This window comes from Aulonocara stuartgranti, assembly GCF_965226115.1.
Source record: "Aulonocara stuartgranti genome assembly, chromosome: 20".
NCBI classification, from domain to species: Eukaryota; Metazoa; Chordata; class Actinopteri; order Cichliformes; family Cichlidae; genus Aulonocara; species Aulonocara stuartgranti.
The window spans coordinates 34,727,278-34,747,168 of NC_138956.1; the positions used below are offsets into that span (position 1 = coordinate 34,727,278).

Here is a 19,891-nt window from a genome sequence, read left to right on the forward strand (position 1 = left end):
CAACTGAAGAAGAAGGATTCAAAGACCTCACATGTATTGTCATAGATTTTACATAGATTTTAAACATTTCCATTTGTCAAGTGTAAAATATTGATAGATGGAAATATTGACACCCAGAATGGCTAACCGAAGGCCGGACAGTCCTGATCATCAAGGACCCCCAGAAGGGACCGGTCTCCTCCAACTACCGACCAATAACCTGCCTCAGCACCACGTGGAAGCTCCTGTCAGGCATCATAGCGGCTAAGATGAACAGGCACATGGGTCAATACATGAGTGGGGCACAGAAAGGGATGGGCAAGAATACCCAAGGCGCAAAACACCAGCTACTGGTAGACCGAACAGTCAGCCGAGACTGCAAGACCAGACTGACCAACCTGTGCACTGCCTGGATTGATTACAAGAAGGCCTATGACTCAATGCCCCACAGCTGGATACTGGAATGCCTAGAATTGTACAAGATCAATGGGACCCTAAGAGCCTTCATCAGGAACTCAATGGGGATGTCGCGTACAACACTAGAGGCCAACTCCAAGCTCATAACACAAGTCGCCATCAAGTGTGGGATCTACCAAGGAGATGCTCTGTCCCCACTGCTGTTCTGCATAGGCCTGAACCCCCTCAGTGAGATCATTGACAAGGCTGGCTACGGATACCGACTACGGAACGGAGCAGTTGTCAGCCACCTCCTGTACATGGATGACATCAAGCTGTATGCCAAGAGTGAACGAGACATCGATTCACTGATCCACACTACCAGGATATACAGCAATGACATTGGAATGTCGTTCGGACTGGAGAAGTGTAGTCGGATGGTAACAAAGAGAGGGAAGGCACACTGAGGCTGTATGTAAGCGGAAAGAAGGACAGGCCCCTGCACGGTATGTACCACAGATAACAGAGGTGGCTGATATCCAGAAATCCTACCAGTGGCTGGACAAAGCTGGACTGAAAGAGCACAGAGGCACTAATCATGGCAGCACAAGAACAAGCTCTGAGCACAAGATCCATAGAGGCTGGGGTCTATCACACCAGGCAAGACCCCAGGTGCAGATGCCCCTGAGACAATCCAGCACATAACAGCAGGGTGTAAGATGCTAGCAGGCAAGGCATACATGGAACGCCATAACCAAGTGGCCGGCATAGTGTACAGGAACATCTGTGCCGAGTATAACCTGGAAGTCCCGAGGTCAAAATGGGAGATGCCCCCAAGGGTGGTGGAGAATGACCGAGCTAAGATCCTGTGGGACTTCCAGATACAGACGGACAAAATGGTGGTGGCTAACCAACCGGACATAGTGGTGGTAGACAAACAGAAGAAGACGGCCGTAGTGATCGATGTAGCGGTTCCGAAAGACAGCAATATCAGGAAGAAGGAACACGAGAAGCTGGAGAAATACCAAGGGCTCAGAGAAGAGCTCGAGAGGATGTGGAGGGTGAAGGTAACGGTGGTCCCCGTGGTAATCGGAGCACTAGGTGCGGTGACTCCCAAGCTAGGCGAGTGGCTCCAGCAGATCCCGGGAATAACATCGGGGATCTCTGTCCTAAGATACTGCGCATATATATATATATATGTATATATGAGTGTGTGTGTGTGTGTGTGTGTGTGTGTGTGTGTGTGTGTGTGTGTGTGTGTATATATAACTTTTGAAATCATGAGCCAGCACCCCTCCTGGCCTTGAAAACAGCACAGGATAAATCCACTCAGTATCCACTAAAATAACCTGTGAGTTTTCACTCCTGACGTTTCTTTTGTTGCGTGAAATTTGTTTTGTTATTGCATATGTCTGTTTGGTTGCTTCCTGTCACTCTCAGCTCTTTGAGATAATGTCATCCTGAACTTGTTCTTAACTGGGTCACAGTCACAGCGGCAGCGCTGTTTCTCCTGACTGTAATAAGCACGTCGGCCACACGGTGGCGCCATCAGGGCTGCACATAAAGCTCTTTTTTAAATAAACAAAACAAAGCGATCAGGAGTAACTTCTGGTTCGTTTTGGTTTGTGAAGCTTCTCCCTCAGGATGCCGAGCTGAACGCAGCGGTCTATTTGTTCTCCATCACTAACTGATTCCTCTCCTCTGGTTGCTAGGCAACACCTACATGACCTGTTGTCAAACATCATTGTTCGGCTGTTTTCTTGCTTTTGTCTCAACCAGCAGTTGTTGCCGTGAATTATGTCGCTGTGTAAAGACAGATGGCCAGACTTTTCTATACATTTTATATAGAGAGAGATAGCTCTCTCTCGCTCTCTCTCTCTCTCTCTCTCTCTCTCTCTCTACATATATATATATATATATATATATATATATATATATATATATATATTTTTTTTTTTTTTTTTTAGTCAGTCTGTTTTACTGCCTGACAGGAAGAAATTTGTGTTCTACTATTTTCAATAGGGTTAAGTTACGACAGCCAATGACGGCCTTTGAAAACAAAAATGCTGTAAAAGAAACAATAGGCAAACAACTCAGAAGGGTCGAAATTAAAGATTAAACTCATGAAATAAAAATGAGAAAAGCTGTATTTTATTGGATCAAGAACCAACTCACTTTACTTTTTTCATAAATGTACCAGTTTTCAGCAGTTTTCTTTTCTAAAGCTTAACTTCGTGCTCACATTCAAATTACATATGTCTTATCTAAACCTGGTAAAAGTCACATCATTTAATTCTGTTCTCTGAGGGAAAATATGCCTTTTTAAAGTACAAGGTATATGTATTAGTAAATATCTCTGCAACAGAATGGTGACCTCTACAGATGTACCCCACCTATCCCCCCACAACACTGGGATGGGCTCAGTGGATGGATGGTTAGATGAATAGGGTTTTCCTTGGTTCAGATATCAAATTGAAACATTTTAAGTCAGAGCCTGCCAGGCAGTTCATTGGGTTATCTCTGTGGAGTTTTAGATTATGATGTTATGCAATGTGAACTTGTGTTCCTATTTATCTGAAGACACTTCATATTTCTGCAATTGCATTTAGAGTAAAAATCAGGTGTCCATATAGAGAAAAGTTCAGAGAGAAAGTTCCTAATAATAAACTGCAGATCTGCAGGGCCCATCTTCTGTGTGAGAGCTTATGTAGCTCAGAAAGTCTCCAGCTAGCAAACTGACCTGAAATATTTGGTCGTGAATCCCATCCTAACCCTTTCAAAATTACACCTACACAGTTTTGTTCTGAGAAAAGTTCTCATATCACACAGCAAGAAAATGTCACATTTAGATGCGGAGAGTTCAGATTAAAGAGACACTGAGAAAAAAGGCAACTTATAACTGCAAGATGTTTTTTCTGCATTTACATTCAAAATATACTAATAATACATACTAAATAATAACACTGATTACGTACTTTTTGCATACTTAACTGAAATGAATAAATTGTATAACGTAATGTAATTGTTACTTATAATATGTATGTAACTTTGTAATTTCAAAATGTTGTCACCTCTTGGCCAGGACTCCCTTGAAAAAGAGGTTTTTAATCTCAATGGGACTTTTCCTGGTTAAATAAAGGTTAATAATAATATTACTATAAATTACAAAAAGTTATATGTAAAAGCAATTCTATATTTAATTTAATTTATTTTTTTAATTAAGCTCATTATTTTGTGTATGTATTTGTTTGTCATGTCAAATGTATTATTAGTAATAACTATATATTTCTGCTATTATTATTATTATTAGTAGTTGTAGTAGTAGTAGTATACAAACAAAAGATTTTTTCTAATAAATAAAATATTTATTATAAAGTTTGGATTTTAAAATAAACACGGAATAAAAACAAAGGTCTGGTTGACGTCCTGCCGTAAACGTGCCGTGGCAGCCGTCCCGGACGTGACGTCATGTTGTGTTGATGTTGTGACCGGACGCGCTGTGGACGGAAGAGGGAGACGCGTTTTGTTTTTATTCAACTAAACCGTTGAAAAGGAGCAGAAACGTCGCTTTTGTGTCCATTTCGGGTCGATAAGAGCCTTAGCTCGGTGATTGGTGCCAAACGGCCGGGCCGGAGGGCGAGTAGACCGTCTTATTTGATCTAGAAAGGGAGGACTTGTCACCCTCTGACCCCCTCCCTGCTTCCTCCACACTCTCCACCATGACTATTCTCCCGAAGAAGAAGCCTAGCTCCGGGGTCGGCGTCTCGGACCACGCAGATGACAGCGATCGTCGGACCGGCTCCGACCCTCACCAACATCCTCACCCGCACTCAGGGCGAACTGGAACCCGACCGAGGGCTTCCCCTCCGCCTTGGTCCTACCAGCCCGCTCCACCCTCCGCCAGGGACGACAGGCGGAGCATTGAGGCGAGCTCCCGGCCGCAGCAGGCCTCTCCGCCGCCCGTCGGCTCCGTGTCCCCTGTGGGGCCGGGCGATGGTCGGGACAACAGCGGCGGAATGGTTGCCGGGTCCCGCGGAGAGCTCGTCGTGTCGTCCGGCGTCGTCGGATGCGGCGGAGGCATCGGCAGCTGCTGCTCCGGGCCCGGGCTGAGCAAGAGGCGGAGGCAGGCAGGCACCTGCTCCGGTGGGGTGGTGGGGGCGCTGGCCGGCGGAGGCCAGCCCGGGGTGACCGGACCGGGAGGTGTAGGGTCCAGCCAGGACACGGAGGAAGGAGCCGGAAACAACAGCGAGGACGAGTACGAGAACGCCGCCCGGCTTCAGTCCATGGACCCGGCTACTGTGGAGCAGGTAGGACGCTAACGCTAGCTAACATTAGCAACAAGGCTAACGGAGCTGCTAGTGCTCCTGCACAGGTGATTTCCGGCACTTTTACCAGAACTCAGGTACTTAAAGACCGAAAACAAAACGTATAAAATCAGCACAGGCCACTAGGAAGCAGAAAATAAGGATTTAAGTTAACTTTAAGAGGGAAGAAATTGCTGTTATTGTTCGGTTTTACGCTTAAGCCCAATGAGTCGTTTCCCTCCAGAGGCAGGCTGTGGGGACAATTGGTGGTGGTGGAGGGGGGAGGGGGCGTTCATTAAGTAACCTGCTAATTATGTCTGCTCACCTGAGGTCTTAAGAGAAACCCGTTTGGGGCAACCATAGCAACAGCACGGACGTTTGATCACCTGGCAGTTAAACATTTACCCCAAAACTAACCACAAACACACTCTAGGCACACATTTAAACACTGTTAAAGAGAGCTGCATTTGTCTCCATGGCCCATTCAGGTGAGGCTAAAATAAACAGCCAGATGTTCCCAGATTGGAAGGATAATAACTGCTACATACACGTTTTTGAATCGTAATATTACGCATATGAAATATAAACTAAGAATTAAAATATTTTCATGCCACTATTTCCAGGACACATTTTTGTCAGCTCTCTGTTGAATATAATAACACCAAACGCTTATTTTACCTATTGATTAATTTCAATTAAATGTTTTTCTTTGTTCAGAAGTCGCCCATGTTCAGGGTTTGTTTTTTTTCTTGGAGAATGTGATGAGGTTTTGTACAACTCTTTACCGAGATACTTGACTGCATGCTAGAAATTCTAAACACGTTTGTTGGACACTTGTACTATGAAACAAGTTCAGGGTACGGATATCCTCTCTGTATGTTCTGTAACCTTAACATGGATATTATCAATATACAAAAAAAACAACAAAAAGTCAGAAACACAGGCAGGTCTGCAGACAGCTGAACACCTGATTTTTACAAAGAATAGAAAACTGTGAACAATATGGTTAAACGGATAATACAGACTGGGAGTAACACAGCTGCTGCAGACAAAGCAGCAGATTGTTAGTATGAATGTGTGCGCACTTTGGCGTTTTTGTCAATAAGACTGGAAAAGACCTGCTATGATAATAAAGTTAAAGTCTGTTTGAAGCCAGAGAAGAAAGCCGACTGTGTAACTAAACAGACTTCTCACAGCTCTGTCATTAAGACATGAGCGAATTTGACTGATTAGAATTTTTGTTCAGTTAAATCATTGTTTATATGTGTGTAAGAAAGTGTTATTCTTTCAGCTGCTGGTGGTGTTCAACAGTCTGAGAGTGAGTAAAGAATAAATGTAAAAATCCTGAGGTGGTTCATCCACTGACTCGGTCTCTATGTAGACTTGATAAAAGGTCTACAAGTACAAATAGGTTCTTTGTTTTAGGATTATACGTACAATCATAGAACAGTTAATTTAAAAAAAAATGTAGTCAACCAGAGGCAAAAATCAAGTAATTATGTTGTGTCTTAAGAATCTGTATTTATTCCTGATGCTCATCAGGAAAACAAAGACTTTAAACACTCTTTCTGCAGTGCAGTGAGGTCAGCAGGATCTTCCAGGAATGGTGACGCTGTTTCCTGGAGAACTGATTCGTCACTAGGCGGTGATTTCATACCTCTTGCTCTCTTATCGTGAACATGGAGCAGGTTAGGTCTGCAGCCTAGTTGCCATGGCAATGGTAAACCTAAGCTTAAGATGTTAACTGCCTTTTTAACACTGAAAAGTCGGGATTAAACCAGAAGTTTTACTTGACTCAGTGTCGGGGATCCACAGAATGACAAACTGAGCCTGAACCGAAGCACTCTGCAGGGAGGCTTTTAATTTGAATCTCAAGCAGAATAGATGTTTGATATTTACGGATCAATAACGCGACTATATAAAGCAGAAATGAACTTTGAAGTGCTACTCAGTTTGATGTTGGAGGTGTTTCTGATTCAGTAAAAAGGACTAGATGTTACAGTCCCTGGTTGCTTTAAATGGAGATATTTCTAAGTTATATCCGGTCTTTAGTATTTTCTGGTGCAGGTTAAAAAATGTTTTCTTTTGCTTTGATTTATATATGAAACTGTTGTTTTTTCCTTGTATTTTAAGTCGAGTTCATCTCTTTACAGCAGTTTGTTTTTTGCCCCTCATTAAATCCTCAAACTCGCTTCTTAGTTCAGATTGAGCCAGATAAAAAAATCTATTTGGAGGGAGTGATGAGGAACAGCCTATTATAAAATCATCCACATCTGATGGAAGTTCTCTATTTTGTGTGCTTGTTAGTTGTTTATGTGTTTGTTTTGGTGCAATAACTTTGTATATTTAAGGAAACCTTGCAAAATGTTACCTTCAAGATATGATAACAAGTTAGTGGCCTTCCAAGTACAGGGCACAAGTCAATTCACCTCATTTTGTTAGCGTTTTGTAGTCATTATACTTCATAACAGGAAATGCTGAAAAACACTTTAAAGTTTCATTTTAAAAAAACTGCAGCCAAATCAGTTTTGTTTCACAGTCTGCAGACAGAATGTCCTTTCATTTAGAAATTTAGATTGATTTTTCTGTAACCAGCTCTGAGCGTCAGCATCATGGGAAATGTCATAGTTTCAGTAGAAAAACGGCACCAATTTCAAGTCAGTTTTTCACCAGAGAAAAACCTCAAGGGTCATATATCACAGTGGGACATGGATGGCTGCTTATAACAAATCATAGCACATGAAAGGTCTCTCTGTAACCTACATTTGCCAAACTCATTTTCCTAATATAGAAAAGTTACTGTACCAAAGAATTTGCTGATTACGAGGATGTCAGGTTGAATTAGGGATGGGAGTCGGTAACCAGTTGCGTAGAGAACCAGTTCCCAGTAGTCCAGTTCCTTGGGGCTGTTAGTCTGCTTGTCTGTCGATCACACTTATCGGTTCGTGCACTTGTGCTACGATCAATTTGTGTGTCGGAGGAGGAAAATAGTGGTGCAGGATATGGTCATTAGTTTTATTTTTACTGCACAAAGAGTGAGTGCGGTGGTAAAGTGTAAACTGCAACGCTAACTAGCCAAGAACCCAGAGTGACTTAAAGCTGAGTGAACACTGACCCCAGCCCAGCAGACACACCCTGAACTTCAACAGGTAACAAACTGATGAGCAGTTTGCAGCCTCCGTTTGTACCTGTTCATGTCTCTACAGTAGATTCACCGTGGCGATCGCTTTAAAGTCTGTTTGTGCTGGTTTTCATCTTTGCTGTTGGCTTTGTTTTCTGCTATAAGAGGCTTTGTCTAATACTAAGAGACAGATTATACGTGTGTCCTCAATAGGATTTGTGTTGGTGTGTAGGTCTGCAGTTTCAACTGTTAAATGAGAAATTACCTCAGGCGGTGTGTTTTAGGTCATTTTACACAGTGACGTGAAACTATATAATGAATTACTTTCTTCTGGGAGTAATTAAGTAATGTACTGCATTTTTACATGTTTAAGAAAAGTGTCCTGTGTAATGTGAGTAATAATTACTTTTTGAGTGATCATAACAAAGAGGGGAATTGCGTCCACACAGCATGCAAGTAATTTGTATGAATGTAATGTCTTTGATGTGCTGCTTGGTGATGGTGGTGACTCAAAGAGGAGCCAGTGAGAATCGACAAGTCATATCGATAATGATAAATAGAACAAATAATACTTTACAAAAAGTTAAAAATAGCCCAGACGAAAGAAGCTCGATCGAAGGAAACGTGTAAACAAAACCGGGCAGTTCAGCAAGTAAACCTCTGTGTAAAAATCTAAATAAAGTACATTAAAGTGCTGCAATGAAACACAGCAATAAAGTGGCGCTAGGGCTGTGCGATATGACCAAAATCTCATATCCCGATATAAGACATCTATCGTCCGATAACGATATAAATCCCAAAAATTTAACATTTTCTGTAAATTCTGTAAATCTCGGGCAGCTCGACTTGCGTGAAGTGTTTGCAGCTGCGCGTCATGTAGCTGGAGTCGAGTGTTTTAACCGATGCATGAAACTATACATTTTTAGACATAAGTTGTAACAGCCTCCGTTTTCTTTGTGGGTATTTATTACACGGCGTGCTGCGGGTAGGGCTGCACGATTTTGCATAAAATGAGAATCACGATTTTTTGGCTTAGAATTGAGATCACGATTCTCTCACCATTTTCTTTTCCAGTATAAATATTTATTGCACTTATTAACTGCACATCAACTTCGTAACAGTTGAGACTGAACATAAAAACAATAAATAAACATAAAAAAAAACAAATGTCTCACGTTTTGTTGTTGCTGCAAAATGTTGTACTGCTTGAAATTCGGTCTCCACCGTTGCTCGACGCTGTGTGTATAGAGCAGGTAGTGCAACAATAGAAAAATAGTTGCGGGACGGCACTGTGTAGCGTTTGTCTAGGGTGTTGATCATTCTCCTAAATCCCTCGTTTTGCACAGTGTTGATGGAGCCATATCTTTGGTCAGGTGATAAGTGATAGCCTCCGTAATTTCTTTGTGCCTGCGGGAGGTCGACGGGTAAAGGGAAGCGCTGTATAAGGTTCCCGTTATTGATGTTTGGGTGGTTGACCGGGACGGATTTTCTCCTGTCACTTTCTTGTCATCCCTGACGTGCTCTCCGTTGTTTTTTCCCTGCCAATTTTAGCATCACACGGCACAGCTTCTGTATCACGTGGTATAAGGCTCCGCCCTTGTCATTTGTTGAGCAGGAAGAGTGAGCGCTTGTTTTCATGCAGATTACGTCCCGGATCAAAATGCGGTACAATCGTCGTCGTCGTCTTTTTTTTTTGTTTTTTTAATCGTTGTCATTTGGAAATGAGATCGCACATAAGTATGAATCGAGATCGCGATTTTCTAACGATTAATCGTGCAGCCCTAGCTGCGGGGAAAAGCCTGTTCTAACGTTTGAGTCTAAGGTTTATTTTTTAGCATCTGGCGGCTCTTTTTGGCTTCTCATCCATAAATAATCTGCATCTTTCACGTGATTCAGTTTATTTTGAAAAGTCTCAACAGGATCTTGAGCTTTATTGTGAAAGGTTTATGTGGGTGGTTTTACCGTCGTTATTGCTAAAGACAACACATAAAAACAGGCGCTTGTCCGTCCATAGTGTGGTTATATTAAATATAAGAGAAAGAGAGAACTTTAAGAAATTAATATAGCCACTACAGTGACCATCAAAACATTTATTTTGCGTAAAATGAAACACAGACGTTTTTATATATATCGTTATATGGAACAGCCCTAAGTGGCCCTGTAGAGGCCAAAGCATAATAAAACAGAATTGTGCAATTTCTTTAATTCCTTGTGTCTCTTTCACATAACGTCTCTGGTTTGTTGTTGTTCTTCAGACGTGTTGTTGTATTAAAGTGAAAGCTGAGGCCGATGCCACGCCGCGGTCATGCTTTTTACATTCGTTCTGCTCCCAGCCTGCAGCTTTATTCTCAGAAATCGGAGCATTTTCTTTGCCTGAAGTGGTCCGACCGGCTCGCACAGCAGCGATCGAGCACTGACAGAACGAATCCGTTCAGAACTCGTCTTGTGACATTTGTGTCCTGCTGTTAAACCCAGCCAGTTTTCAGTCCTGTTCACGAAGCCGTCGCTGACTCGCACTTTCGGTATCGGTGCTTTTTATAACCTGTTTGTGTTATGACAGATGTCCAGTGTTAAACATGTTATTGTTTTTTTTAGCCTTTCTTCATCTGACTTTAGTTCATGGTTTCACTTTTTGTTTGACTAATGAGCCAAGTGTGACTTTTTATTTAAAGAGGAGCCATTATGCTAATTTCCAGCTGTGTGTTTTTTATTCTTGGACTCTACTCTAGGGCCTGTGAGGGATGATTACACACACAGGTTGAGGCGAACAAACTTTCTTACCTCGGTTGACACAGATTTGTCTGTTTTCCTGCTTTTTTTGGACCTGTATTTAAGTTTGAGTTAATTAAACCCTGTTTAAATTAAAATTAGGATTATAAATTATATAAATGATCACAGTCATAGCGGAAGTCCAAAACATCTCTACATTTTAGAGTAGCTTTGCATGACTCACAGTTCAAAATAAGGCTTATGTGATTTATCCTGGTCCTCGGTGCAGCTCCTCAGCTCATCAACAAATACAGAATATAATGAACCTGTGAGACATTTTAGACACATAAACAATAAAAATGATAAATATGGTAAAACTGGGGTTAAAAGCACAGCTATGTTTGTGATTGTAAGTTTTATTTCTGTACTTTTAGACTGATCCTCAGAGAGGGAAATATCAGGGTATGTCGTGATTACAGAAGTGTAAAAGTGCACATGATAAGGAAATAAACTGTTTTTAGTTTTGATTATTTGCTTCTTCTTCTTTTTTTATAAATTAAAAAGCATCCTGTTCAGCAGTGTCTCAAAGAGGAGTAAGTAGGTATTTAGGGCTCCTGAGATCACCTGAACATCCGCAGTGTTAGAAACCAGTGTGTCTGCTCCACTGTTATTGATCAGCATTAGATAACTGATGATCAGGATGGGAGGAGCTGCTTTTCCCTGCAGAAGATCTCATTCATTTGTTATGTCCAGCCACTAACCCTGGAGGACTTGAGCACCATTTTCCTGCTTTAGCAACCAAACGGTGAATTTAATTATTCTAGAAAATAACACAGCAATGAATCAATAATGGAACTGAGCAAACTGTCCTCTAGGTCCTCACATATAATGCTGCTCAGGCCCAGTTCACTGACTCTGTCTGTGTGTGTCTGTGTGTGTGTCTGTGTGTGTGTTCAGCAGGAGCACTGGTTTGAAAAAGCTCTGAGGGAGAAGAAAGGATTTGTGATCAAGAAGATGAAGGAGGATGGCGCGTGTCTGTTCAGAGCTGTCGGTGAGTAATTAAAACACACACACACACACACACACACACACACACACACACACACACACACACACAGCGTTCTGGTGTCTCCTGAGCTGGTTCCCTGCACTTCCTCTGGCTGACAGCAGATGGCAGTGTTGCAGTAGGTTTGCCCTGATGTGTTTACATTTTACATATAACACTATTTTCAGCTACGAAGCTGAAAAAGGTCTTTGCTGTGTGTTAATTCTCTTGTTTAAGCTAAATTAATTTCATATATTATGTTTTTTTATTTTACATTTTTACATTTTTTAAAAAGATTTCACCTCGATTAAAATGATTTAGCAGTGTGAGAAACAATCAGGACATAAGAAGCAGTCATTGGTGATTAGGTGCAGTAATCATAGGGTGATCTGATAAGTCAGGTAATTTCCCACAATCGTGTCACTTCCTCTCCATGAACAAAAGAGAATGCTGAGCAAGAAAAGAGGTCACACAGTGATCGTTATTTAATGAAAAGCTGTTTAGAAAACCCTGTGGTAATTACCAGGTAACTGTAGCGCTGTAGATAAGGTGGAGCCTTACTAACAGCTGCGAAGCATCAGGTTTTACACAGAGGTGTAGCCAGGGGTGAGAGTGTGATTTGAATAATAATTTCTATCGTAGGTATTACATGAGCCATCGTGGCTACTTCCCAGCCATTAGCCAGTGTTAAGGTGGAGTTTGGCAAGTGTTCCAAAAGAAAATCAATTTAAATTCAAGTTAATGACCCCAGCCAGTTTGTCCTGTTACTCAGCAGCCACATCGAAGCACATCTGGGCACTTTGCTTTGAAATGTCGTTTAAATTAACATTTGTTTCAATCAGCATGAAATAAAAAGTGCAGATACAGAATATCCAGTTAAGATCAGATTTTCAAAAATTATATTTTTGAAAGTGAGCTGACTCTGCCCAAAATAAAGGTTTTAAAAGCTTTTCTTACTGGCAGAGAACTGATTCACCTTCATGCTGTGATTATTTTTTTTTCTTCCTCTCTGCTTGTGAAATGTAACCTGCTCCAGAGCAGGTTATGTCGGTAGCACACACTACCATCAAAACACACCAGCAGTCCTGCTCTGCAGTCCTGAGGTCATACTGACACAAGCCTGCTGCTGGGGCTGCTCTGTTCCAACAGGGGGTGCTCTGATGCTGACAGACTGTTCTTTTGTATGAGTGTGTGTGTGTTGGAAATGTGGGTCACACTGTGAAAGATGAAGGTTTCTGTGTGTGTGTTCCTGTAAGCCACACAGAGGTCCTTTCAGTCGAGTCCAGGTTGTCTTTCAGGTAGAGGCTATTGTGTAGCTGCAGTTATATCATCGCACTGACCCCGGCCCTGTGTGTGTGTATGTGTGCATGTGTGTGTGTTTGCGCTGCCTGTAAGTACCTGTAAACTCACACCTGTCTTCCTGCTGTTAGATAATAAACTCTGGTTGTTCCTGAGTTTCACCCTGTCAACCAGAATACACCGAGCCTTTATGCTAAAAACAAAACCCTCACATCAAAAATCACTCTTTTTCCTTTCGTTTTAAAATGATCATTTACATGCAGCACAGAGAAGCTGAAGTTGCTGTTTAGTTCATTAACTGTATATAAAGGATGGACGTAACCACAATGGGATCAGAGTGTTAGACGGAGTGTTGTTATGAAGCCTCGATGACTGATCTTTGTTGTCGCCGTCTTGGTGTTTTGTAACCAGAAGTGAAGAGACGCTCTGACTGTGATGAGTTGTTGGCTGGTGAGGACACTCAGGATAATCCTACCTGACTGTAATCGTCATCTTCTTTCAGCTGTTCCCTTTAGGGGTCGCCACAGTGGCTCGTCTCCCTATCTCACCCCGTCTCTACCATCCTCTGTCACACCAAGCCTCTGCGTGTTGTCCTTCACCACATCCACAAACCTGCTCTGAGGTCCTCCTCTTTCCCTCCTGCCTGGCATCATCACCACCCTTTGTCCAGTATATCCACCATCCCTCCCCCTAACTTACAAAATCAGCTTTGTTTTTTGAAATAAGATTTGAAACTAGCGATTGAGCCTGTGACATCAGCAGGAAAGTGTTTGCAGAGAGAAAAGGAGCCGGGGCCTGTGTTCAGAACTTCTGAACAACTGGTTTTTGCTTTGCAGCCCATAGGAGCCCTCTACTGGCCATTTAGAAGAAGGCGGGTTTAAGGCACGTGTTTTGAGCCATCTTTCTAACAACACAGAGGTTAGCACTGTTGCCTCACAGCAAGCAGGTCCTGGGTTTGAATCCACCATCCAGCCAAGGCCTTTCTGTGTGGTGGTAACATGTTCTCCTCTTCGGGTACTCTGGCTTTCTCTCAAAGTTCAAAGACATGCAGTTAGTGGGGTTGGGTTGTTTGGTGATTCTAAATTGGCTGTAGGTGTGAAAGTGTTCGTCTGTCTATGTTAGCCCTGCTGCCCTGGTGACCTGTGCATAGAGCTGGGCGATAGAACGATAACGATATGTATCGCGATATAACTTTTACTCGATAGAGAAATTAAGCTATCGCGATAGACCTCGCCGCTCTTGTCCTCTTAAAAAAAAAAAAAAAAAAAAAAAAAGGTCAGCCAATCCAAATTAAGTAGCGCAGAGCCGAACCAATCACAGCCGCAGCGTCACGTCGCGTGACTTGTTACATACAGCACAAGTGCCAAGCCGCACGTGTGTTTGTTTGGGAAGCAGCCAGCGCGTAATGGAGGAAATGAGTGTGCCGACTAGAAAAATCAACCGAGCGTGACCGAAGAGAAAACAGATGATGGTTCCAACGCCGGAGAGATTGTCGAACGGAAGAGCCATAGAAGTTCCGTAGTGTGAAGGTATTTCGGCTATTTCAAGTCTGACAAAAAACAGAGTAGCATGCACTGTAAATTGTGCCGAAAGCAAGTCTGGAAATACAATAAACTGGTGCATGCGTCACACTGTGCGCCACGTTATTGTTTCAGTGAAATGAATTTCTACAATACTGTTACTGTTAATTCTACTCTCTGCAGTGTTTAAATGCTTACATATACACACAGTTACTGTCCCTCCACACATACGACTCGGTTCTGCTTCTATGCCCCAGCTTTGTTTACTTTTTCCCACCGAGGCTTCTAGACTTCTGATTGGCCAACATTTCTGCACGGTTAGGAATCTAGCGCCACCTGCTGCTTTGGCATGTTCATAGCAGCGTTTTCCTTCATTTCTGCCTTTATGTGTGGACGGGATTATTTTTTAAAACGAAAACGGAAAATCTCCGTTTTCAAAAATACCCGTGTACGCGTGGACGTAGCCTCAGTCTCTGACTGGAAGCGCTAATTCGTCATTCGGCTTTTGTCAGACTAAAGTAACTGTTAAAACTGTTTGAAAAGCTCAGCTATACAACAAGGAGAGATTGAGAATTTCCTTTTAGTTCTCAGTTTATTTGATATTGACAAAAGTTAGTCAGTTTTGTCTGTTCTTCTGTAAAACAAACTAAGATTTATTTTTAGAATTAATATTTTGTTTCTAAGTGGAATTGACAATTTAGTCTGTTTTGTTTGTTCTATTTTGAAACTTAAACGCTTTAGCGGCTGCCTTTTGTGTAGTTTGCAATATTTGCCTTTATTTATCTGAAAAAGTCTCATGTTCCTTAAGTACATCTACCCTGTTGAACTTATTATGGGAAATAAATATTTAAATCAAAACAAGCTGCTGATTATTTCACATTTTACTTGTGAGCAACGGCACATTTAAATCTTACAAATATAGTTATTTGGCTCATATCGTGATAGATATCGTTATCGCCTGAAATGAAAAAAACATATCGTGATATGAAAAAATCTCATATCGCCCAGCTCTACCTGTGCAGGGTGTGCCCTACCTCGCACCCTGTGGCAGCTGGGATAGGCCCTGAATTAGACAAGCGCAGGAAAATAGATGGATCTTTCTAATAGCCAGCAGGGGTCGACTTTAGTAGTTTCTTGTCATTCTAGTAACTCCTTTAGAAAACAACATTTTTCTTGTAAAATAAAAAAATATTTCTTGGTTTCACACTCGGAGCCACCCTTCTCGTTTTGTGTCCACTTTCAAAACACCACAGTGGTGATAAGCTCAGCTCGAGGCTTGACTACCACTGATCTCACAGTGGCTCCGCCCATCTTTCAAACACGGTGGATGTTTTAGCTGCAGGTGCTGCAGTGGTTAATGGAGCCTGACCAAAGGGGGAATTTCAGAGCAGATTCTGATCATTTTTTTTCTTTTATGGAACGTAACCAAATACAACCTGAATAGTTTTTACCGGACCCAGAAGGGTCGCAACCTCGGAACTGGAACTTGATTTCATATTCGTGTTACCTTCCTCTCCAAACTTATTCCCACATAGTGGGTCTACCTCCGAAAGGTGACTGACGACAGACATCAGCATCAGTGCTCAGACACACTGAAAACCTGCAACACATTCACAGAAAGTGAAGCTTATGTTGTTTCGTACTTCAGATAGGGGGGAAAAAACCCCGATATAACCGATGTATGATGTCGGGCGAGCGCGACAGAGAGATGGTCGTGCGTATTTTTTTGTCTCTTTTTTTTAGGTTAACGATTGTGAGGCGATGGACGTGCACCTTAAAATGACACGTGCAATGAAAGAAAAAAAGTGTCATGTTTCATTTTCTCTTAGTCCACTTGTGGCTCATCTCGCGTCTGGTTTCAGAGGCCGTTTCTTCTCTCTGATGCATTTCCCAGAAGTCACCTCCTCTGGTGCCTATACGTTTACTTGAATGTCTTCTTCGCTTGGTCTCTTGTTATTCTTACACTTACCCGAACCCCTCTGTCAGCGCGATCACAGCGTACAGAAAATCCAGTGATTAACAGACGAAGTATTTATTGTTATTTTTTGACCCATATTTGAGCCTAATATAATAAAGCAACTACAGATGGTCAAACATCTGGAAAACCAGATGTGCAAAGATTGCAATCTGTATCGCATTGGCTGTTATGTCAGGGAGGAGCCTCTGGAACAGCACACAGCTCATTGGTACGCTGCTGCTGGGTTTAGGATACCCGAGTTTATGGTCAGAATTGTGAGTGTTGGGATGTTTTCTGCGGTTAAGGTGAGCCAGCATCAAACAACAGAGGCCATTAAAAGACATATTTTACAGTCCACCCTTTGCCCTTAACATCCTCATTTCTTATTACTTATTTATTTGTTTGTTTGTTTGTTTGTTTGTTTTATTGGGGGGGGGGGTATTCCCCATGAAAACACATGTTTTAAAATTTTTACTTTAATACTTGGAGCTGCAGTGATGGTCCAGCGTCAAACTCCTGCAGTTGGCCTGACCAGTCAAACGGTTATTTATTATCCTGTTTTTCTTTTAATGTAAAGAAATATAAGTAAACATTCACATTTAATCCATCTGCCAACAAAAGAGGTGATGAACACCCTGGGCAATATTTAAAAAATGATCCACATCCAGGGATTTTCCAGGCTCAAAGTTGCAACTACACATGAAAGCCATATAAATATGAGTTGCCCACATAATATAGGAAATGAGTCTTGGTGATTTTCCTTTGGTGGAAGGACAAAATCTTCCCTTAACATGCAGGAAAAACCCTGAAATCTGCTTATTAAATGTGTAATGGCACTACAAAAGCACAACACTGTCATATTTAGCGATATAATAATAACTACATATATTTATTTTACTCTTTGTGTTACATCCGTTTATATGCCTGTATAGTGATAATGGTCTTACCGCATACTTGACACCTCTGGAGTAAAACTCGCACTGTTCACGCACACACAAAAACAAAAACACACAGCTGATCTCACTTTGATGTGTTAAACCTGCTTTCACACCTTGAAGACCACTTTCTGTTTCGGGTGGGCAGGTGTGTTTTTGCGTGGGTGGGTGAGAGTTGTAGTTTCCCCCCTCGTTGCTGCAGGGGAAACGGCAGCATTTCGCATCAATGGCACCCAGCCCGAGGGGTTGTGACCGTGCCACGGGATGATTTACAGGAAAGACAATGTGGCAGAAAAAAAACAACAACGTTAATTTAGATTTTTCTCCGAGTTTTCAGAGAGTTGTGATGCTTGAAGTGTTTGCATTTCAGGTGACTTTGCTTTCAAAATAAGATTTTAACATTTTAAAGATGGAGTTACCGCACACGGTTTCAGGTTAGATCAGTTTCCAATCTTTTATCATTGCAGGTTTGACTCCTCCTAATGTTCAAATGTCTCAGCGTTCCTACCAGATCCAGCAGGAAGAGACGTTTTCTTCTTTGTCTCAGTAACTGCTTGTGATCCTTACATTAAAGTATTAAAAATACAGGAAAAGTAAAATGTTGATTTTAGTGCAACACTCATGTCAAAACTTTATGCAGTGATATAATTGTTTTGATATTTTCCCTGTATTTGAAGTCAGCGCTGAAATGAACCCGAGTGCTTAAAGTTACAGCACGATAAGATTAGATCAGTTTCTGACGTGTGCGACTCACTTGATAAAGTCGGCGTGTGATTTTGTCTCCCCGTCGCCTGTAAAGGTTTTTGAGTTCATTTTAGGTTCAGCGAACTCCTCGGTAACTTTTCATATCAAATACTCCACAAAAATCCTCGACTTTCACAGAAATGTCGAAAAAATGACATTTTTTTCATTCCTCTTTCTTTAATCATCTCATGACCCGTCACGTTTATGAGGTGACATTTAAAGTGTCCTGCCCCCCAGTAGTATTTCAGATGTGAATAAAATGAATAAAACCTTCAGTTGCAGCAGTCAAAGTGTCCCAGATATTTTCATTCACTTTATCTGCATGAAATTTCAAATATTTAATATTTTCTCCTCTTTTAAAACAAGTCCTGAAAAACAATCCCGATGGAAACAGATAGTTACAGGTGTTGCCGTCCTGGTGAATGTCCTTCAGGGGAAAAGCCAAAACGTCTCTTGCGTTTCACCTCTGTGCATGCAGGAACGCCTGATGCTGATGAACGACCTGTAAACACAGTCGGGTGTGAGTTCACATTCCTGCTGGGTCATTAAAAATGGCAGACATGCAGGTATTTCTTTTATTGGCGGGATAGTTGCAAAGGAAAACTCCCACAGTTTGTTGTTACGGAGAAAAAGTTGCAAAGGTTTGGCACGTCTCTTGTCCCGACTCTGTTTGTTGTAGAAACAACGCTGAAGCTCTAACATTTCTCGCACGTGCGCGAATCGAATGCCAGCTCGGAAATTTGCCTTGACAGTTTGCTCTCTAACCTGCTGCTCAGCTCACAGTTTTCACTCCACAGGCTTTATTTTTCCACCAGATTGTTGGAAAATCTGTCTTCTTTCAAACAATCTTAGCGCCTCCTAACTGCCCACAGAGCTCCATTTTAGTAGATATTGGATTTAAGGTGGAAAGCAGAAACGATCGCTCTCTCAGTCCCGTGACCACGTTTAACACTCGGAGCACAAACAAAGCACAGATCTGTAGAGCAACGTCTTGTTTTCAAACCACATCAGCGCCAGATGCAGTTTTTCCCTAATTAATCGCCATGGAGACTGTAACTGACAGCACTCGTCAGTTGATGAGCTATGATTGATTTGGCTTCGATCGATCGCTTCTCTCACGCTCTCATTGGTGGGTTTCTTGTGATTGTGTGGAAATGCTAACAGTAGGTTCAGGAGTCGCACCAGTGATTTCTCCAGAAACCACATCAACAGCCAAACATCCCGAACAACACCGTGCACAAATGTTATGGATTTAACTTTCTTTGTCATGTGATAAAGAAAGAGTGCGTGTGCGTGTGTTCAGCCTGTTCAGGTGACTTTGTCTGGTTGTGTTTCTCAGTTGTTTGCTGCCTAACAACATCTGACACACACACACACACACAGAGGAACAGCTGATACCAACACACCTGACCTGACTGCATGCCAACAGCAGCTGCTGCTCAGCAACAAACAGCTGATCTCAAACAGTGTCACATTTATTTATTTATTATGTCGACTGAAAGTTAATGGCTTTAAAAGCTGTACAGTACAGAAAAAAGCTGCCTCCAGCATGTGAGCTGGACCTGAACCATGCAGAGTAAAGTTCAGACGGCTGAGACACGGTGTGTGTTTCCACTGACGACACATTCCTGTGTGTGTGTGTGTGTGTGTGTGTGTGTGTGTGTGTGTGTTTGCTTTTTTTTAAAAATTTAGACCCACGTGTTTGTGGGGTTTTTCTTTCTCCAAATATTAGGAAACGTCTCCCATGTCTGACGTTGTTGTGCAACGGCCGACTGGTCGCAGTCGTGCTCCCAGCATGCTCTGCAGCTGGTCGTGGTTAGTCACAGGAGTGGAAAGCAGAGTGTGACGAGCGTGTTTCATTGCTCAGCTCGCATGCGTCCAG

General features: G+C 42.1%; 1 protein-coding gene across 2 annotated transcripts in view; it reads left to right on the forward strand.

Annotated features, from left to right (window-relative positions):
- Positions 1-3,822: 3,822 nt before the first annotated feature.
- The window catches only part of otud5a (OTU deubiquitinase 5a), a 38,972-nt gene continuing 22,903 nt past the window's right edge, over positions 3,823-19,891 (forward strand). Inside the window, exons 1-2 of one of the 2 annotated variants that reach the window (XM_082518608.1) lie at positions 3,823-4,682; positions 11,470-11,560. In XM_082518608.1, coding sequence (XP_082374734.1) covers positions 4,095-4,682; positions 11,470-11,560 — 679 coding nt within the window. In that variant the 5' untranslated portion in view covers positions 3,823-4,094. Of the gene's footprint in view, positions 4,683-11,466; positions 11,561-19,891 lie in introns of both variants that reach the window. The other variant, XM_082518607.1, reaches the window with a different exon arrangement.